Here is a 23,019-nt window from a genome sequence, read left to right as displayed (position 1 = left end):
GCCAAGAACTCTTCTAAGTGTCTTACATAAATAACTTCATGTATTCTTCCAAGTATCCAAAATAATAAGTACTACTACTATCCCCATTTTAAAATGTAGAAATGGTGACCCAGAGAGGTTCAACAATTTGCTAAGGTACACAGCTAACATGCTGGGTGAGGGTGAAGGCTCTACCTTCTCTTTTAGAGAGGCATACCAAGCCACTATTTTTAGCACCTGATTTTTAATGGACAATTAATCCTTCTCCTTGTAGAGAAAACTCATATAAGATTTTTATCTCCAGCAATACGGGAGCCCAGATGCTTTAAATACTTCTCCATAATAACAATATTAAAGGATGAATAATGATCCTTTTAATGTTTTTAAAATATATTATTGAGCTGGCAAAAGTGTAAGAAATCTGGAGAGGCCAAAAATAAAGCAAAAGCAGAACCAGGAAATCTAAGCAAGAGTTGAAGGGAGGTTTTTTTGGTTTTATGTTTTTTGTTTTGTTTTGTTTTGTTTCTTTTCCCTGAGAACATCTGTTGAATGTTGTATTCTCTGGACTTCTGTTTCCTATGTGTACAGTGAAAGGAGACATGTGATAAAGCCTAGGAACTTCCCAAGGGGAGGAATCAAATAGGGGTCCAGAAAACCAGAAATTCAGTATAAGGGTAAATCGGAAATAAGCCTTCTAAATCAAAATTTTCAACAATGAAAGCTGAGAACTAATGCCCAGAATATGGGCCTCACATAGGCTTGTGGCCTGAATTTACAGAATCAAATACAATTTTTCTACATCAAAATATAGTAATTAAAATAAAAATCTCATTGGATAGATTAATCACAGATAAAAAATGGATTAGCATATCAAAAGATAGAACAAAAGAAATTAACCGAGATGCAGTCCAGAGAGATGAAGAGAGAAAAAATATGAGAAAACCAAAGCTAAGAAACATAGAGTGATGGGATCTAACAAGTATTTCATCATATTTGCAAAGAAAGATAAGGGAGAGAATGGGGAAAACAGTGATATTTAAAGAAACAGTGGCTGAAAAGTTTCCAGGATTTTTTGAAAGACAAAACAACTTTCAGATTAAGAATTCTTAATGAATCCCCAGCAGGATAAGTAGAAAACATATACATACATACCCTGAACAACTCATCAGATTAAAGAGCACCAAAGACAGAAGATTTTGAAAACAATCAAAGGAAAAAGGAAACTAGATTGACAGATGACCACTTAACAACAATGACGAAAGTCAGCAGACAACAGGAAAATATATTATGCCAGAAAATAATTGTCCCAAAATTCTATATCCATAGAAATTATCTGTGAAGAATAAGTATGGAATATAAGCATTCTCAGACAATCAAAAATTTCACACTAAAGGAAATTCTGAAGGATTTGCTTCAGGCTGAAAGAATGTAATATCATGTGGAAGGTTTGAGATACAAAAAGAATGATGAGCAAACTTGTTTGAAACTGTGCGTAAATCCAAAGAGACTTTGACTAAGTAACAATTACAGGGCCAGGCATGGTGACTCATGCCTCTAATTCCAGTACTTAGGGAAGCTGAGGCAGGAGGATCACTTAAGCCCAAGAGTTCAAGACAAGCCTGGGCAACATAGTCCAGCCCCTATCTCTGCAAAAATTTTAAAAATTAGCCGAGTGCAGTGACTCCTATCTGTGTTTTCAGCTACTCAGGAGGCTGCGGTGGGAGAATCATCTGCGCCCAGGAGGTTGAGGCTGCAGTGAGCTGTGATTGTACCACTGTACGCCAGCTTGGGCAACAGAGCAAGACCCTGTCTCCAAAAAAAAAAAAAATTTTAAGGTAAGTATAGTTAAATCTAAAGTATTGTATATAATTCAGAAGAATATGACTAAAATTGTTTAAATTGCTCCAAGGTTCTATTTTGGGGGAAGAAAAACAGAGATGTAAATTAAGTTTAGGCTTTTTAGGTTATTATTAATGCTATGATATCTAAAGTAATTAACTAAAAGAACAGACACAGAGAAAGAGACAATTCCTTCCAATTATATAGAGGAAGAAAAATAAATGAGTAGAGGGGAGTATCAATGTATAGTAGTAATCACATTAAGGGGAAATTAGCTAAACTACCTAGTTATAAGCAGAGATTATTAAGGGTACATTACATGGAAAGAACTGGAAGTTGTGCATGCTGTGTGCTAGCTATAAGAAATATCCCTAAAACAAAAAGACATAAAATAGCTTAACATTAAAGGCCACAAAAGATATACCAGAAAAATACTTACCTAAAGAAACCTGATGCAAAACAAGCTTTAAGGCAATGAAGAGATTCACTACATAAAAATTAAAAGTTCAGCCTGTTAAGAAAATATAGTAATGAGGATATACCTAATAGCATAGTCTTAAGATGTGCAAAGTAAAATTGATAAAACTTCAAGGAGAAATGAACTAGTCTTAAATCACATACATTTCAACACAATTCTGTCATTAATTGATAGATCAAGCAGGAAAATTAATAGTAAAGATATAGGATATTTGAATGGCACATTAAAGTTAGATTTAATGTTCATTAATAGAACACCCAGGATACACTTTCTTTTCAAGCACTCATGAATCATTCTTTTTTTTTTTAATCAAATACTTTCTAGACCTTAAAGCGAGCCTCAACAAATTGCAAAAAATTGACATTGGGGTTGCAATCTCTACACCAACATAAATACCCCAAACATTTGGATATTTTTAAACACACAAGCCGTAAGTCAAATTAAAAATTATAGCAGAAATTATAAAATAAATCTGAATGATTATGAAAATACACATATAAAAATCATGTAGTATATAGATAAAATAGAAAAACAAAAATTATAGACTTAAATACTTAAATTAGAAAACAAATGTGAAAATTCAAAGAATCTCTAATTTCTCCAACATAATGCTCTCCAACATGAGAAACTTTAAAAGGAAGAGGAAAGTAATTCCAAAGAAAGTATCAGAAGGAAAATAATTAAGAGAGGAACAAACATTAAATAAAACACAAATCAAAATACAAAACAAAACATAAACACAAACAAAATGACTAAAGTTTGTCTATTTTATTTATGTTTTCATAAATAAAATAGAGAAACTTCTGGCAAGATTGGGAAAAAATCAGATAAAAGAGAAAACAAATAATGTTAGCAATAAAAGAGGTTTATTTCTTCAGATGCAGCAGAGATAAGAGAATATTATGCAATATCATTGAAAACACAAATAAGCTAGATATATTCCTAGAAAAATATAATTTACCAAAGTTGATTCAAGAAAAAATGGATCCATAACCACTGAAAGAATTCATCAGTAGTTAAAAATCTTCCCATACGGAAAACACCAAGCCCAGAGTTGCATGAATTTATATCATTCAAAGGAAAAATAACCAAACTCTTCCACAGAATAGGAAAAGAGAAAACATACTTCAATTGATTGTATAAGGCAGAAACAACTTTGATACTGAAACTGAACAAGAACAACACAAGAAAGGAAATATATGGGCCAATCTCAGAACCATAAATGAAAATATACTAAACAAATATTAGCAAGGAAAATCCAGCTAGATATGAAAAAGATTGTATATATGGCCAAGTTGGATCTAGCCTAAAAATACATGGTTATTTTAACATTAGAAAATACATCATTGAAACTCATCACATAAAGAAGGAAAAAACTTAATGACATCTCAACAGATGAAGAAGAATAATTTGATACAATTCAACAGCTATTCATAAAATATTTTAGCAAACTAGAAATAGAAGAGACATCCTCAAACTGATTATAGGGCATCTACCAAGAAAAAATATATACCACAAAAAATATACTTGATGACACGTTGAATGAAAGCATTTCCTATGAGATCAGAAACAAAATAAAGATGCCCAGCTCTTAACAATTTCTACTTATTACTGTGCTAGAGATCTTAGCTAGTGTAGAAAGATAGAAAATGTATTAGAATGGGAAGAAACAAAACTGTCATTATTTGCAGCTGATATGGTTTTCCACAGAAGCCACATCTGCCTGTGCACAACTACACACAGCCAGGAGAGTGAGGAGTCTGAAGCTGGCCTCTGCTGCATTCATCCAGCCACCCCAACACAGGCCTGGGTCCACCGGACACAGACCTCCAGTCCACTTGGCAAGCCAAGTATCCACGGCTCTGTGTCTTTGCAGACACAGTACCCTTCCCTGATTCTTATGACAAATATGAACTAGCAATTAATCCTCATTGTCTATGTAGAAAATTCAAGAGTTTCTACAAAAATATTATTTTAATTTATATAAGGTCTTACAGAGTTCGTCAGAAATGAATATTCAAAAGTCAAGTGTAGTTCTAGACACCAGCACAAACAGGGTAAAATTTAGAAGACAGGTCATTAACAAAGCAACAAAAATATGTAAAAGGGCCATAGAAATGAACCTTAACATGTGCAAGTCCCTCCTTGAGAACATTGTAAAACATTATTCAATGATATTAAGGAAGGCCAAGATAAATTACTAGATAGTTCATGCATATGAAATATCATATATATGATGGGGAAATGTTAATTCACCATGAACTGCTCTAAAGATTCAGTTCAATTCCAATCAGCTCCCTATAGGATTTTTTTTTCTAGAACTTGACCAGTTGAATCTGAAATGTGTAGCCAAGATATTTCTGAAAAAAAAAAAAAATGGAGAGACTTTACCTGCCAGTTAATAAGACTTTTTAAAAACTAATAAATACAGTGGGATATTGACCCTGGAATTGGAATAAACATAGAGAACAGAATGGCAAGCCCCTAAATAGACCCAAGTAAATATGGAAACTTGATTAATGAGTGAGAAGGGGAAGATGGAGTGCAACCTATTCAGAGTTCACACACACACACACACACACACACACACACACACACACACACCGCAAATTACAATTAGAAAGTGGATAGAAAGTGAATGGGGCTGGGGACACAAGTGATGTCCAGTCGTTCTTGACTGGTATGTGAGGGGAGAGCTCTTTCTTACTCACATACTTCTACTCTTGAGGCTCCCTCTTGTCCCAAGTAAATATCTGGCTGGATTGGTCCAGAGAAAAATAAACTAAGATGGGTACTTTAAAAGCCCCTTTCTGCAGCCAGAAAGAGCCAGCCTACCTCTAGGACCAAGCAGATGAAAAAGCTTCTAAAAATGAGGAAGGGAGGGTTAACTAAGAGGCACTGACCAGATACCCACCACCCTGTTAACACAGCATACAGCAAGGCTGAATCGTCAGTAAAAGCTGCCAAAGAGGGCTTTCTGTAGCCGTGATATTTGCACCACCTGGCACAGGGGCCAGCCTAGCCTCTCACCTCTGGGTTCAGATGGGTGGGGGCTGCCCCAGGCTAAGAACATTTCAACCTTACACGGTACAGGTATGCCGTGGCAGATGCTGTCATCCTGATAATTCTGTCACCTGGTGAATCCCACAACTCTTATCCCATGCAGTCCTTATGATGCCCCTTCCCAAGTCCAAAAAGTGACACAACCAAACACAGACTAGCAGCCAAGAAACCTTCAGCCTAGCCCCAGCTCTGCCAGTAACTAACTGCATAACCTTAGTCAAGTTACTTAACTTCTCTAAGCCTCTTTTCTCCTATGAAAACTGGGGATAATAATATATATTTCATTACCTGGCACATTTGTTGTAAAAATTAAGATATAATAATGGATATGACATTATGACACTGCTTCGTATCCCCATATGATTCCAGGAAAATAGGGGAGATTTTGTGATGCAATATTGTCTGTGGAAAAAAATAAATAAATCTCTTGAAAGACCAAAAGCAGTAAAAGGTACTATTCAGGCAAAATGAAAAATCAACCTTGGTTGGGATAGAAATCTGGAAGACAGGATCAAGTAGAACTACATTTGACTTTTGAATAATCATTTCCTATTGGCATAAAGTAAACAAGAAATCTGGCATGTTATACAAAACAGGCTCTCAGAAATTGTTTTTTTTTTTCAACCCTATACTTTGCTCAAAAACAAATGGAGACCCAGAGAGAGTAAATGACTTGTCCAAGTCACACAGCAAATTTGTGGTAGAACCCAGAATAGAATTCAAGTTCTTTCTAGCCTCCTTCTAGAGTTTCACCCATCCAAGTTCCATCCACCTTGCTTGATCCATGATTGCTACCCCGAAGGGCATAATGACCCCACAACTGAAGAAAACACCACTGCCTTCCCCAGGATATTCTCTGAGGAACATGGAACAGGGTGAGGAGGTACTTATTTTCCTGTGCCTATAATTTAGCTTGCTCACAAGTATAACTCACTCTCCTCCATGCGAAAACCCTCTGCCTACTGTACAGCACAAGACAAACAGGACATGGCTCTAACTAAGAGCTTAAGAACCAATTACCATCCAGCACTGATGCAAACCTTGGTGCCTGGATTGGCAGGATCTATGGTCCAAATCCCTCAGACTTTTCAAGAAATCTCCAGCTTCAGCCCTCCCCGCTAGGATCCTAAATGCAGGAATGGAGGTACATCGAAAGAAACTTCAGTTTGAAATCTTGTTGACGTTAAGCCATAGACTTTTGCAGATTGCACAGAGAGGCTGTTCTTAAAGAAATGGCTTAAAGTTCCTTAGGACGGTAGGACAACAAATAGGTGAGTTTGGTGAAGTCCCTGCAGGCCCCGGCCTCAGGCCAGACCAAGCACTGGCCTTAGGGCCCAAATTTGTATCCTAGGTGCCCATCTGAGGCTGTTAATCTCCCTGTGGGTTGCTCTCCCTCCAGCTGGGAAGGGCTTTCTCCTCTTGCATTGTTCTCAGGCACAAGACATCCCCTCACCACACAGAAACCTCCTTCCCCTCTCAGCAGGCCCCTTCATGGCAGGAGCCATGATCATGGCCACCATGAGATGTCAACAAGGGCTGTACACATAACTGAGATAGAAACTGACCACAGGCCAAGCTTCAAGAATGCACAAAGGGTCCAGAGTCAGGCTCTCTCTCCATTCCACAGGCTGCTCTTTCTGATTCCACATCTGGTCAGCTCTGAGGCCAGGCTAACACTCTGCTTTGGTCTGGGTCAAGAGCGGAAGACAGCGTGGTCCTGGGGGTCAGGCAGAGCATCTGCTCTGTATCAAGCCCCAGCTAGATGACAGAGGAGATGAAGAAAACAATTTTCTTCTTAGAATTTTCTTTTCCATAGAAAAAGATACGTAAATGAATAATTAAATAAAACAGAAATTCCTCCGGCATGAGTTCAATGACATGCTTGACCTTTCTCTGAAACAAGTGCTCTATAGTGCCTTAGACAATGTATGCCCCTTCTCTGAGCCTCCAGTTTCCCATCTATAAGAGTAGAGGGCTGAATTAGATGAGCTCCTGTTCTGAGTCTAATGTTCCTACAATCCAAAGACCCCAGATGCTTCTAAAAGAGTCATTCATGGCCAGAGCCCAGACCTGAACTTTTTTCTCCAGCTTGCTCTTCCTAGAACCCAGACTGCTCTGCGTTCTTTGCTCAAAGGTGGCTTCGAGGTATAGGAGACATGTAGTGTTTGTCCCAGGGACTGCCACTCCCATCTCCTGCGGTTGTATTAGCCATAGAGCCCCACACCATTGTATCCAGGATCCGCCCCAGAAGTCCTCCTAGCCTCAGTGTTCCTGCTGACCAAAAGGGCAAGCAGATTCACACAAGGCCATTGTCTTCTTGCTCTGTGAGTCCCCAGCCTATTCTTCCTCCATCTGATTTTAATTTCGGCTTCTCAAAACACAGCTCTCATTGTAACATCTTCTTGAAAACCTGTATCTCCCCAAAGTCTCTCAACTCAGATGTGAACTCTTTAGCCTGGTACTCGTTACACTGCAGACCCTGTTTCTAGCCCACCCCTCCTCTTTTTAGCATTACCACCCAGAATTCCCCAACATGTCCCTTATGTTCAAGTTTCAGAGCAACTTTTCCATTATTCTTCAGGACTGACTTGCCCTCCCCACCTGTCAAGATTCAGCTTAAATGTGTCTTCCTCCCAGATGCGTACTCTGACCTCCAACTCACAGGGCTCCTAAAACACTGAAGTGTTGACATCATTCATCCTGAGCCTGAGAGACTTGCTTGGTTTTGTAGCTGACTGGTGACCTCCTATGGGTGCATCTTGTCTCCTTGAGAGAGTCAAAGTCCTGCAAGAATATGCCCATATTGGCTGGGCACAGTGGTTCACGCCTGTAATCCCAGCACTTTGGGAGACTGAGGTGGGTGGATAACCTGAGGTCAGGAGTTCAAGACCAGCCTGGCCAACATGGTGAAATCCCGTCTCTACTAAAAATACAAAACTTAGCCCAGCATGATGGCATGAACCTGTCATCCCAGCTACTAGGAAGGCTGAAGCAGGAGAATTGCTTGAACCTGGGAGGCAGAGGTTGCAGTAAGCTTATATTGCACCATTGCACTCCAGCCTGGGTGACAGAGAAAGACTCCAACTCAAAAAAAAAAAAAAAAAAAGCCCATATTAGCCAGCATCTGGCACAATGCTCTACAAATAGCAATTAAAGACTTGTTGAAAGCAATGAGGATAACTGGACAGATCATGGGGGCAGGGCAGACAGAGGAATGAATGCAAAGTGCTAAGGGGCCTCATATGTAGGCAGGGTTACAGAGACATCTGTACTACAGAAAATGAAATGGAGGATAAATGAATGAATAAGTGGACCTTGGTCCTAGCCACCATCTTCTCTCACCTAAATCACTATAATAGGCTCCTAATCCATTTCTCACCCCGGAAACACTCTACTATCTTCATAGCAGTTATGGCATGTCATTTCTCTCTTCAAAACTTTTCAATGTTCACCAACATTCATATTAAAAACCAAGGTTCTTCAAATAACCCGCAAGAGCCTTCACGATCTAGCCCCCATTATTGCATTGATCTCAGCTCCTTCAACTCTCCTCATCCCTCATTAGACTCCAGTCATATGGACCAGTAGGCTCTTTCTCAAGCATGCCTCAGAGCCTTTGCACTTACTCTTCTTTTTATTTGGCTCCTCTTCTGACAAGTATTCACATAGCTTCCTCCTGGCCTCTGCTTAAGTGTCTGCTTATTAGAGAAAACCTCCTTAGCCTGTATAAAACCCCTCCTACCCTTGGAGCTCCCTTACTGTATTTCTCCATGGTATTCACACTTTGTATTGTGTATAGTACCCATTTACTGTCTATCTTCCCAAACCAAATCCTCCAAGGGCATGAAATCTGTGCTTTGTTCACTGTTGAATCTCCAGTGCGGAGAACTAAAAGTGGCACCTACTAGGTAGGTGCTAAGTATATAAATGAATGAATGAGGAAGGGAGGGAATGAGTGAATGAGTCTGTAACTTAGACCCTTGCAACCTTCGGGCATTTTTCCAAGATGCTGTTACCTGATGTGGCTGTCATTGTCCTATGCCTGCTCAGTTCCAGCCCTGTCAGCCATGAAAGCAGATGGACAGTACACATTCTAGGGAGCTCTTTGTAAATGACAAGCCTAAGAGAACCGAAAGAGCAGTTTCTGGGGGGTCAGGGCCAGGATTAGTCTACTGCCTGGTTTCTAAATGCCACATTTTTAAATCCTGCTCTCCCACCCTCCCCCAGCCTCTCTGCAAATTCCACAGGGTTAAAGTGCAATTGTAGTCTAAAATGAAGAAGAAAACAAAAGCATCATTTTTCCACAGTATGGCTCACAGGGAGCTATGCTCCTATTTCCCCTTAAGGCCAGAGCCCGCTAATGCCTCTGCAAAGCCCAGTCTGCCTTATATCTACCTGAATAAGGAGCCTAATCTCTAAGTACTCATCATCAACAAAAGAGGGGAAGCCAGAAAAGCAGACAGTGATCCAAGAGGAGTCATCAGTGTGGCCGCTTCTGGTCTCCCACTCTTCCTGCTAACTCTCTGCAATCACACCCAGCCCAGCCCTAGACCAGCACAGTAACATCTTCTCCACCCCTGACAGTCTCCTTACCTGGGTCTCTGAGCTATGAGGACCATAGAAAAGAGGGATAAAGTAGTCAGGCTGAAGATAATGCATTATCCTTGAGTCCTGCTATAAATCCAACATAAACTCTTATATGTGGATGGATAGGTGGGTGTCAGATGGGTGGGTGTGTAAGTGACTGAAAGAACAAGATGAAATACAAAGTTGAATGAGTGAGTGAGGAATGTAAGAGTGAGTGAGTCAGAGGGATGGAATGGGCTGTTCTGTCCTAGTGCTGATGACACCTTTGCAAGGATGGCTCACTGAACTTAGTAAGACCCACTTTCTGTATTCTCTTTTAAGCCTATGTCTAGTGTATTCCTAGAGGTAGGAAGGATGTTGGCAGCTCCTGACAAATGTGAATCATACAAGTATCTAAAGCTCCAAGGAGCCTTTCATAGGATTGGAAAGCTATTTTATGCAAGTACCCAAGGAGCCAAGTCAGGACCACCTGGAAACCCCTTCTATCTCCTGTATGTTCTACAAACCAGAAATAAGGATAGATAGAGAAGCCACAGCTCAGGGATGCCTTTTATGACTCAGCCACTTCCTCCAGGGACCTTCTTAAACTAATCCAGGAATTAGATGTCACCTGTCACCAGCCCCCTAAAAGCTCCTTAGTGACATCCTAATTTGTACAAAAGAAGGTAAGGTCTCTGGGGGACAGACAGGGTTGGCAGGCACCCCAAATGCAAGCTGCCCCAAAAAGAATTGTCATTTTCCTCCTCAAATCTGCTTCTCTTATAATTTTTGTTCCACTGAATGGTACCATCTTCTATCTGGTTACTCAGATGATAAATCTTCATTAATTCATTTGTTCAACATATATTTGTGGTATGTGTCAGTAACATGGTACCATGATACCTGTTAGAATAAAGTAATGATCAAAATCAGACTTGGTCCCAACCATCACAGACCTCATCATCACATAGAGAAGATAAGCATTAATGATTATATAAATAAATGCAAAATTGAAACTATGATAAAGCCCTGAAGAAGGTACACGATGTTTCAAAGCTTTATAAAATGAGGTTGGACCTAGTCCTGAGGAATATGAAAGTGACAACTCAGCTGAGAACTGAGAGTTAATTAGGAATTCAGTAGGTGGAGTCAGGAAGAACAAGCATTCTAAGAGGAACAGCAAATATAAAGACTTATGGTGGGAGGAAACCTAACAAGCCCCAGGGACTGAGACTGAGCTGAGGCCAGTGAGGCAGGGAGAGCCAGGGAGTGCTGGGTAGGGAGATGTAGGAGAGGGCAGACAAGCTAGACCTCATAGGGTTTATTAAAGAGTGTGGTCTTTATCTTAAGATCAACAGGAAGCAACTAACCTACTTTTAAGGAAGAAAATGATATGAACAGAGTTGTGTTTTGAAATGCACTCTAGCTGCTGTGTGGAGAACAAATTGGAGGGGAGCCAGTGTAGAAATAGGGGCATCAGGGGGCTCATATGGTGCTCGAGAAACATGAAGATGGTACCTTGAACTAGGGTGATGCTGGTAGATTTGGAGAGAAGTGAAGGATTTGAAAGATATTTACAAGCTAATTTCAACAAGACATGGGGATGGACTGGATATGGGTTTCGAGGGAGAAAGGTGTTGAGGATGACTGACAGGTCTCTCTGAATTATGCAGCTACCCAGATGAAGGAGTCATTCAATGAGATATGAAATATCTGAAAAGGACCAGGTTTTAGTAGGATGGTGTAAACGAAGAACAATGGAAATTCTGTTTTGGACACATTGAGTTTGAGAGGTCTTTAAGACATCAACCTGGGAGTCTCTTAGACTCTTTCATCTCCCTCACTTTCTGCATTCACCAGTCACTGTGTCCTATTGATTCTACCTCCTCTCCATTTGCACATAGTTCAGGCCCTTGTAATTACTGCATGAATAATTAAAACAATCTCCAGCCTCTTTCTTCTTCCCATCCATCCACCCATCTCATGCTGTCTTTCTAAATATGATCCCTAAAAGAGGCCCTTTCTAACCATCCAATCTAAAGTATTCCTACCCCATTATTCTCTATCACAGTCTTTGGGATTTTTTCTTCTAAAAACATGTAACAATGTATTGTATTGGTTGATTGGAGAAATAAATATACATATATGTCCTAACTTTGTTTGCTAAGAGAGCATATAAACGATGACGCACCAATCACAAGGAGCACAGGTAGCCTTTAAATCTTGTCGGTTTCTAAATACTATTTTCCACTGAAAGGATCCAGGGCTCCTCAGACAAATGGCTAATTCCAGGCCTGTAGCAAAGAAAAAAAAACTGAGCCTGTAACTTCTTGTTATAGCAAATAGTAAGGAAGAGCATAGAGAATCATGATGATAAGTCAAAAAGAAATAAAGCCAGCTTGCAGAGCCTCCCACTAATCAAATCTGGGACAATGTGAACATTGAAATAAAATAAAGATAATAATTGATAATTTGTTAATTATTATCAATAATTAATAATTGATAATAAGTGAAGAATTCATGAGACCCCAGTGATAGGGAGGGAGAGGGGAAAAGATTTTATTAAGTAAAATGCCAACTACTAAATATGGAAGAAATAATTGATTCAAACTGATCAACGATGATAAAATTAGTTGGTATAAGTTTGAAAAGGAACAAATTATACATAGTCTCAAAATATCTCTCACAAATTACTTATTAATTACAAAGAGAAAAAAATAATAATTTCATGGTGGAGAAACTAGCAGACATTATCTTAAGCAAGTGATAAAACCTCTTGTCACCAGCACTAGGAGAAGCCCCACATCATGTGCTTGCTGATATGAAAACTGGAGAGGACATAACCTCACTGCAGTTGCATTTTTGCCCATAATGCATTGCTTGAATCTAATCATGTGAAACCATCAACAATAACCAAATTGAGAGATATTCCACATAATAACTGACCTGTACTATTCAAAAACATAAAGTTCAAAAAAATAATAAAGCAGAAGAACTGCTCTGGATTCCAGGAGACTAAAGAAACATGACAACTAAATGCAATATGCAGATTGGATCCTGACTGAGGTGAGAGAGATGGGGGACCCATGAAGACATTATTAGGACAGAATTGTACTGTGGTAAGATAATATCCTTTTTTAGGAAATACATATTGAACTATACAGGGGCTAAAGAGGCATCATGTCTCCAATTTCTCTTCAATTGATCAGAAATTTAAACATTTTCATATGTATTCATGTATATAATAAAGTAATAAATGTAAAAATATACATAGAAATATAATTATATAAACAATAAAAATAATATTTTTATATTATTGAAGAGAATGAAAATAACAAAGTAAATGGAAGATCATGTAAACAACTGAGACATGAATAAAGAGGGATTTCTTATATAAGTCTTATACATTATTATTATATTTGATATGCCAAAATTTAAAGTGACATATAATAGAAAGCACTCAATAAATGTTTATTGAATGAGTAAGTGAGCCCATATCCAACCATGTCCCTTCCTTGCTTAAAATAGCTCAGTGCTTGCCCATAAACATGACAAAAAGTTCAAACATCTCAGGAAAGCAATCCAGACCAGACTCCATACAAAGCTCTTTGTAACATCTTCCATCTCATCCCCAGCACTACTGACCACCCACACCATAGGCTCCAGTTACGCTAACTGCTTAAAGTTCTCCCAACTTACCACATTAGGCAACACTTATGTGCCCTCACACATTCTGGTCTCTGCCTACAATGTCCTCCTCTTACTCCTTCTAGCAACTTCCTGTTACCTTTCAAGATTCACACCAAGTACTTACAGAGTCAAGAGAGGAGAATCAGAGAGGAAGGCCTCTCTGACTGCCCCAGTTGGAGACACACTTCCTTGCTGCTACATTAGTGCCTCCAGTACCTGCCTTGATCATGCCCCACAGACAGGCCTTTGTTTACAAGTCTGTCTTGCCATTTCGTCTGATTGCTACTTGAAGCTGAGATATTCCCATTTACCTCTATTCCCAGCATCTTGCACAGACCCTGGCATGGCAAATGATTTCAATTAATACTGAGGCATGAATAAATGAATCAGTTTTGGTTGTACTTTCTGGATCTTCCAAGAGAATCCTTAACTTTAGTCTCTTTCATTGTCCTCAGAAAATGCAGAGAAGTGAGAGAAATGAGTTCTCTCATTTTATGCACAAGGAAAGGGAGGCTCAGAAAGGATAAGTGACTTAACCCAAGATAACACAATGTGCCCAAGGCTGAGTCAGAGTTGGAATCCAGATCTTGTGCCAATGAGTCCAGTGTTCTTTCACAGAAGGCGAGTGGCATAGGAAGGAAAGCTATGCCATTTTACCGTTTGGCTATTCTATGCAAGACACGCTATTTCAAATAAACTTTCCAGTTCTAGCATCATATTTCCTTATGAGGAACTCCAGTTTACAAATGAGGAAACTGAGGCTCCAAGTCAGATCTATCTGGCTGCAAAGCCTCATGCTCCCTTTTCTGCACATTGCCAGTATGAACTGCCTACCTGTGACCCTCCATCAAAAGAAGTGAGATGGCCTGAGCCGATTGTTCTGTCCCTCAACAGTGCCTTTTAATCCAGCACCACACGCAGGCCTACAATGCAGCTCACACCCTCCAACCATAGGCCACATTTCATATGGTTTCCAAACCCAGAATATTTGGTTTGTAAGACAAAACCTTCATTTCTCCAGCAGAAAGTGAACACTATACACAACTACCCAGCCAAAGTGCTGACGCCTACAGACACTGCATCACACCAAAGAGAGTCTGATCTGCCCTGAGACATCCTCAAAGCATCCAGGACTCCCCCAGAGCTTGGCACTGAGGGGACCCTGGAGCTTGAGGAGGTGAGATCAGGCTGGCCAGATCGCAAATTCTGGGCAGAGGCTTGGTTCCCAGGACGGAGATTGCTCCAGGGAAGAAGTGAAGCCACAGAAGTTCAATGCTGCCCAGACCATGTTAATGGGAGATTGAAAAGCAGGGGAGAGATCCCCCACAGCCCAGAAGGCCTTTCCCACCCCTTCAATCCCTGCTTCTCACACAACAGCAGTCTCCATCTGAGGCTGGAAAGGCCAATGATGCCAATCACATTCAGATCCTGGAGACAGACAGAGAAGTCAAGCCCCTAGCCTCATTCCCCAATTTGCCCAAAGGAGTGGTTTTTCCCACTTTGAAAGCCTTTGAGATGAGGGAGTTCCTGGCATTTCTGGTGGTGAGTGGACATTCACCACACACTCTGGAGTTAGACAGACCTGGGAAGGAATCTTTGCTAGCTCTGACCTTGGGCTAGTTGTTTAACCTTGCTGTGTTTCATTTTCTTCATATTTTAAAGAGTCTTAACTATGTCATAGGGTTGGTGTAAAGGTTTCATGAAACAAAAGATGGAGAGAACCTAAAAAGGAAGCTGGACAGTAGTCAATAATAAATAAACGTGAGTTACTGTCAGTTACCTTTCCCACACAGAAGTCCTAACCATATCACACGATGCTGTCTTGCTGGCTTTTAAGCCTATTTTCACTTGGTTGAGCTTAAAGCACATGGAAACAACCAGAGTCTAAATAGTGTGAAAATTCAGCAGAGATGTATTCCAGTCTTAACTTTTTAAGATGACATTTAGCTGGGAAGGAACAAACTCCTCATCCACACCAAGCCACCAGCACATTACTCAGTACCGGGCCACAGGGGATTTCCTCTTTTCTACCTTGTGATCAAATGCTTCTGGGAGGCTGAATCTTGAAGGCAGGCAACATCCACCAGCTTGGGTTAACATAACACATACTGAGAAGCAGGAACTCAGCGCAATGCCTGAAAGCCCACCATTTGAGTTATTCTAGTCATTCTTTGTTGCTCAATTTTACCTTCCAGCTTTCTCCTTTCCAAACATGAATGGCCTTGGGCAGCACAAATAATTTGTCGTCGAGTGAATTAGAAGTTTCGCCAACTTTGCAATGTGGCTACAGCACTACCCTGCATTCAGATAAGGTGCACTTCTGCAGGTGAGAGGTGACAAATGACTCCCTGACTACTTGGTAGACTGGAGACTCCATTTGATGAAGAAGAAAGTGCTGAGCACTGTCCTATGGCCTCACAGACTCAGGCAAGGAGGCAGGAAAGCTCCTCAAGTCCTCCTCCACACTCCTAAGTCCAAGCTCCTCATCCCAAGCTCCAGTTCCATAAGGGCCGTCCCTGATTAGAGATATTGTGGTCCATACTGGGGAAGGGCTCAGATCCAAGAGACACGGAGCTCCTAGCAGAGCCCTGGGTTGAGACAGGGTCACATGAGGAAGGGGTAGCCATGGGGCCAGGGGCAGGCTTAGGGCAAGGGTCAAACTCCTTCGGGCACACAGACACTTGAGCTTTTGAGACAGGGAGGAGCTGGCAGCTGAACTACTTAGAGCAGGGGGTGTTTATCAATGGCCCAATTCATTCTCAACTATCCCCCTTGTCTGAGCCAACACAGAGATGGGCATTATGTCCCAGGGCTACAAGAAAAAGAAAAAAAAAAAAAAAAAACTCCAAGACACTGTCACCAATTAGAGTCCAAAGGTACAGAAGCCAAATTGAGACATTTGGTTTGAAAACCAGATGACATATTTGAAATTGAGGATGTCCCCAAAAATCCAATGTGGTTCCCATCCCCAGAGGCCAATAGAATCCTGAATTGCTGGTTGTTCATTTATTTATTCTGATTTCCTTCAACAAGGATATGGAAGTTTACAGTTAAAAATATGTATTCTATAAAGTTGATAAAGTAGAAATTAAAAGTCAAAGCAATGGTTCCAACTAACATAGTTATTACAACGGAGCAATATGATGGACTAAGAGCTTCCCAGCAATCAGGAGTGAGAAAAGAAACACAATGGGAAAATAATTTCATCCCCTGCCACCTTTATTCTGCTGGACTGACCACACTGTGCCCTTTTTTAACCATTCCCAAGGGTCAGGCTAAAGAGTAGATTCTAGCATTCCCCTCAAAAAGTGATTGAACCCAATTTGTTCTCCTGCATTTTAGGGGAGTTAGTAGCTAAGAGCTTAGTCACCCCTTACACCAAACTATAAACACTAAGAAAGCAGAAACTCAGTCAGGGCACGGTGGTTCATGCCTGTATCCCAGCACTTTGGGAGGCCAAGGCAGGTGGATCACCTGAGGTCAGGAGTTCGAGAACAGCCTGGCCAACATGGTGAAACCTTGTCTCTACTAAAAATACAAAAATTAGCTAGGTGTGGTGGTAGACACCTGGAATCCCAGCTACTCAGGAGGCTGAGGTAGGAGAATCTCTTGAATCTGGGAGGCAAAAGTTGTAATGAGATCACGCCACTGCACTCCAGCCTGGGTGACAGAGCAAGACTCCGTCAAAAAAAAAAAGAAAGAAAGAAAAAAGAAAAGAAGGAAGAAACTTAGTACCATCTTTCTAACTTCCCAACTGAAGGAGCACATATAGTCTGAGTACCTCACTGAAGTATCCAGAAGAAAATAGCCAGGTTGGGACAGGTCTAGAAGCTCTACTAAGAAGAATAATACCACCACTTAGCTGGTATTTTGGCACCTACTCTTCTAACTACTGTTTAGTGTGTGCCCAGTGGTCACCAGAGGGTGGAGGTCATAGAGAAGATTCTGTCCAGAAAAGAGATAACCACTGGAAGAAAGAATAGGAGTAGAGCAAAGACCATCCCTCCACCAGCCAGTGGGAGGGAGACTTAAAGTAGAGTTGAATGAAACCAGAGAAGAGAAGGAATCAGCCCAGCTCAATTCACTGTCCTTCCTGCTCTGGGCTTCTTGCCTTGGGCCCCAGCCCAGAAGGGTCACCACTTCTCTGCAGCAGGGGTAATCCAGAGTATAAACTACAGCATGGAGGAAATTACAGGTGCTGAGCTCTGCTCCATCTCAGATCCCAGCCTGAACTGGCTTGCCTTCCAAAGAAAATGTTTGGAAGTTTTCACTTCTAAAAGGACAATTACTGCTTCTAAGGGCGAAGATGCTCTCTGGCTGCGCTCCATGGGCAGACTCAATTTCAGATTAAACAGGACCCCTCAAAGACACCTTATCACCATCTGCCCTGACCCCCCAGCCAAAGTCCCTGATTTAAAATATTCCCTGCTGAGGCCAGTTTTTTGGACCCATTGTCAGAGGTACCATATACAGGCTAAAATGAGCAAAAGGGGTTGGGAGAGGCTAGTGGCTGAGGGTGGGGCCAAGCCAGGGATCCGTTTGTGCATATGCATTGTGCAAAGTGGGTGCATGTTGCATACATGTCGTTGTCTGCAGGTATACATGTCAAAAGTGTGTGAATGGTTGCATGGCAATCCTGAGAAGAGTGTGTGCAAGATTGGTGCGCGTGAACAGGGATGTGTGTTCACTGAGCATGTGAGCGTGAGTGCACTGCGAGTGTTTGTGGGTGGCCATGGCTATGTGGTCTCCTCATCCCCTGGCCCCCTGCCTCTTCTCCTGGTTTGAGAGTGGGGTCCCCAAGCTATATCCCTGACCCTGGTCTAGCCAGATGGGGTCAGTCAGAGCCACATTCACTCCAGTGTTGCTTGAGGGCTCTGAGCTTCTGTCCTGCTCCAAGCCCTGTGAAACCAAAGCTGAATGACCCACAGAGAAGACACCCCAGCTCGGGACAAGTCAGGTCACCCTAGAAAGCCTGAGTTCGTATAACACTTCCTAGCCCCACCTTCTGCTTTCCTGGGTTGACTCTGGCACATCCACTCATCTACATATGGCCTGGCTCAGCCCACCTGGAGGCCTTCCTGCCACATACACACAGGCCTTTCCACAGGAACAGACACAGTCCACCCAGGGCAGCAGGTGCCACACAGACAGACACCTGTGGCCCACTCCAGGCCACCACACACACTCTGACATTCTCTTTCACCCACACTCACTGGGACACATGTTAGAAAATGCCACATGTGGACATCGCACCCAGACACACTCCCTCACACTGGCACAAGTTCCCCTTCACAAGCACTCACACTGACACACTTACTCCTACTATCCAATTAGTCACAAACTTGCACTGTTCCCAACTAGGCTGGCAGAGGCAGCATCGGCCCCTGAGTCCAGCCAGGGGACCTGTCTACTTACTTAGTGTGCGAGACAGGCGGCTAGTGCGAGCAGCCAGCGGTGGCGGGACGCAGCGGCAGCTCCAGAGGCCGCGCTCAAAGTGGCCGCTCCGCAGGCCAAGCCCGAGGGGCCGCCCCTGGCCTCCGCCCCCGCCCCGCTCATCCCCGCCCGCCCCTCCGAGGCGGCCACAGCCTCCCAAGGACCTTCCTTCCACAACAGCGCTCTCTCTGCCAAGCCTCTGTCCCGCGTCAGCCACGGCTGCCTGCAGTTGCCGCGGGATCGCGAGGCTATTTCGGTGCCCCTGGTGGGGGAAACACGGCGTTCCCTCCCATCTGTGGGTGCGCTGAAATGCGGACGCGGTCAGGCCCAATTAGAGGCTGGGCTCCCCCAGGCCGGGCTGCAGGCACCAGGGTTATCGCCCGGGAGCCTTGGAGCCGTCCAGGCGGGGGCGCCCACAAGGTACCCTGCATGCCAACATCTGGAGAGAGGAAGGGAATGTGCCGCGATCGTTTCTCTTGGAGCTGAAACAAGACAAGGAGGGATTTGGGTGCAGTTCACTTGCTTGGAAGGAGGAAACCGCCCAGTTTTGAACGGCCCCAAACGCCTAGAATGAGGCGGTTTATTCACCACAGGTGCTTCCCTCTGGAACCTTGGTCACACACATCTAAGTCACCCTCTATATCCTGGACCTGCCAAAAATGACCAGACCAGGGGTTGTTGCAGAAACTCCTTCTAACTTCGGCACATTAGTTCGGATCCCAGCCCCCACCCACACACACCATCCTGGACTCTGTCAAATGGCTAAATCTAGAGGAACTTGATTCCCACCCAAAAGCTCAGCAATGTGGCATTATTGACCTGGAGTAAAAGTTCCAGGTTATTTCATACAACCCCCCTCCCACCACCACCACCACCACCGTGTCTTGGTATGAGTACCCCACAGGTTAGAGAATCTCAACCTATTCTTGGAGGTCCTCAAGCAAAGGTGGCCCCTGGTATCCCTGAGTCTTGTCCCAAAACTTGAACCCTCTTATTGGCAGAAAGTTCTCCTTGACATCTAACCTAAATCTCTCACATGCAAACTATGTCAATTTGCTCACAATATGTATCCAGGGAGAAGCAGCTCAACTCCATCCCCATGACACAATGACCACACCAAGGTCCCACTGCAGCCTTTTCATCCTTGATGCCGATAATCTCTATTTCTTTGTTCAGGCTCTGGCTGAAGCTGCCTGCTGTTCCCTGGCCTCGAACACACACCAGCTCTCTGACATTAAGTCTTCTCCTCAGGTCTCTGGGGGCCCAGGGCTCAGTAGGTGGCCAAGTCGTTCCTCTCAGACAAACCAGCTTCACCTCTATCCACCAGTCATCCAGAACAGCCTGATTCTACTCCCCAAGTTCCCTGAGAGGGGCCTTAGTTCCTGTCTCAACAAATGCTAAGGCTGGGGACAGGGCTTGGTGCCACCTGGCTGGGCATTACCACTAGAAGCACAGTCTTACTCAAACAGGCAGAGTTTGCAGAATCTTCTCTTGAGTCTGTTTCTGGTAGGGCAGATGGCATGATAAGAATAGTCTCTACTTCTTCCTCAAAGAAACCTGGTTTTGCATCCTGCCTCTACTACTTTCCAGTGATGAGTCCTTGGACAAATCACTTAATCTCTCTGAGCATCAGTTTTCCCATATGTACCTTGAGGAACATAGTAATTCTGCCCAGCTCATGAGGTTATTGAAAGTATGAAGTGAGATTAAGGATATAAAACACCTTGAAAACTTAGATATTTTATTATACGCTAGAAATAGAATGAGGCTTAGATCATAAACAGATCGATGTTAGCAAAAAAGCCTCAAAGGTCTTTTATTTCCAAGTCTAAACTCTGTGTCTAGGTTTTAAGGTAAGAGAGGAATAGACTTGGTTTGTTAGATGTTCCCTAGAGACACTGCACGTAAATGCCCCCCACCCTCCACTTCCCAATACACACACACACACACACCCCGTATACCCACCTTCCCAGATACGTACAGCACGGCACAGCCTCCTGGACTCCTGGACTCCCCATAGACCCCAGCCACCTGGACCTTTGCTGGCCGACTCTCCATTCCCGGGGGGCCGCCTCATGGCTCTAGTCTTGGCTACAGCAACTCCAAGTCTCCTTACAGAGGCCCCTGTGAACAGCTTCTCTCCCCTTGCCCATCCTTCTGGGCCATGGCCCTGAGAAGGCCTGTGACTCAAGGCAAAGCTTGTCCAAGGCAGTTCAGTACTGAGGCCGCCCAAGGGAGCTCAGAGTTGAAGCTTCCACCCCGTCGACCCCCTCCCCTCTGCCTGCCTGGCTTCTCAATGCTGTGCTGTGCTGCTTAATTCTTAATGGAAATTCCATCCCCGGCGCCGGCCGTAGCTGGCTCAGGGAGTCCAGGCTTGGGCCAACAGCAAACTCCACAAGAGAGACTGGGCCTGTCTGGCCATATAAAAACACTTAAACACATATATACATGTGTATTTACACACACAAGCAGCCAGACATGCTCAAAGACATTCACAAACTCAGATATTCTCATCCAGACACATCCGTACACAAAGATAATACACATTCTAATCACTAACATTTATTGCATATGTGATAACTTTATAGGTTATCAATTGCTCTAATTCTTAGAACAGTTCTAGGTTCTGAGAACTGTACCCATTTTACACGTGAAGAAACTGAGGCCCATGGAGGTTAAGTAACTTATCCAAGGCATTGGTAATAATAGCCCAACGTATAAGTACCAGGAACTGTGCTAAGAAGTTTATGTGCATTGTGTCATTTTGCTGCCTTAGTAACACCTTATAAAAATTATTATTAGCCCCGTAATACAGACACAGAAAATGGAGGCCGGGTGGCTTAAATTACCTGTCTGTGGCCTCACAGCTGGTGAGATGGAAACTCTACACAGATACACATGGGAACCCTTATGGTTGCACAGAGAGACACACAGGTAGAGACACATGCGCATGCTCAGAGATTCACCCACAAATAGCCTCAGGACTAGTCCAGAGCTATTTCAGGCAAAGGTGCCCTCCAGCCTGACTCCATGTTCTTCTCCTGTCCAAATGGCCTATCCCAGATCCAGCAGCTTCACACATCACTTTAGGAAGGACAAGTTCAGACTTAAATGGAGGAAAGATTTCAGGTTTACACTCCAGTCTGCCAGGTTCATAGTCAACCCCCATCCTCAGCTCCAAATTGTTTCCCCAGTATACCCTAGATGGTCACTGAAAGAAGCCTCAGCTACACTCTTCTGAAGGGATCACACCTCCAAGGAGGGAGCACCTCAGAGGCTCTGAGCACTCACCAGCCTCCAATACTTGGATTTTGTCCTTCAGGCCCAGATGAGTCTAAACAGGGCCCTTGGAACAAGGCCTGGCACAGGAGCCCAAGCATCAAGTAGAGTAGAACATGTGTTGCCAGAGGGAGTTAAAGTTATACTGTAGGAAGATGGCAAAACCCTGGTGGAATGAGAAGAGAGAGGCGTTGGGGCCGGGCCACTCCGCCTTCTCCTGTGTCTGTTCCACCACATACCTGTTGTGGTTTATTGGCCAAGTTGGGGGTGGCAGAAAAGTCCTGTTTCTTGTGGGAGAGGCAGTGAAGTCCTGAGTTCAGATAGTTGAGATGACAGACATGCAGGAGAGATCAGAAAAGTTTAGTCCACCAGGAGCTTATCCACTGCTTGAAATTTCCGTGCTATGCTAGATATCTCCAAGGAGCAGAAGGTGTGTTGGCCTCAGGCCTCCTTCTAAGCAGCCACAATAGAAAGTTCCTAAGAAGGCCTGTTATACCCTCTGTTGTCTCTTGTGGTTTCCCCATCCCCAACCCAGAATTCTCCAATTGTTTCTGTTGTCACAAGCTCTTCCACCCTGTGGTCAGAGAAAATAGCTCAGCATGGCAGCTCCGTGGGGCCTCAGCATCGGAAAAGAGTTTTTTGAGAGAGGAGTGCTTAATCTCTACAAATGGGTAAGGAATCATGGTGATTCA

At 43.0% G+C, this 23,019-nt stretch overlaps 1 protein-coding gene across 2 annotated transcripts in view; it reads right to left on the bottom strand.

Annotated features, from left to right (window-relative positions):
• The window catches only part of INSC (INSC spindle orientation adaptor protein), a 130,916-nt gene extending 108,545 nt beyond the window's left edge, over positions 1-22,371 (bottom strand). The window contains exon 1 of one of the 2 annotated variants that reach the window (XM_032240850.1): positions 21,030-22,371. In XM_032240850.1, the coding sequence (XP_032096741.1) occupies positions 21,030-21,125 (96 nt within the window). In that variant the 5' untranslated portion in view covers positions 21,126-22,371. Of the gene's footprint in view, positions 1-19,030; positions 19,160-21,029 lie in introns of those variants that run through there. The other variant, XM_032240849.1, reaches the window with a different exon arrangement.
• Positions 22,372-23,019: the final 648 nt, after the last annotated feature.

Source organism: Sapajus apella, unplaced genomic scaffold (assembly GCF_009761245.1).
Source record: "Sapajus apella isolate SASKATOON/1434 unplaced genomic scaffold, GSC_monkey_1.0 scaffold47, whole genome shotgun sequence".
Classification (NCBI taxonomy): domain Eukaryota; kingdom Metazoa; phylum Chordata; class Mammalia; order Primates; family Cebidae; genus Sapajus; species Sapajus apella.
Note: the sequence above shows the minus strand (reverse complement) of the source record. Positions and strands in the feature narration are given on the sequence as shown.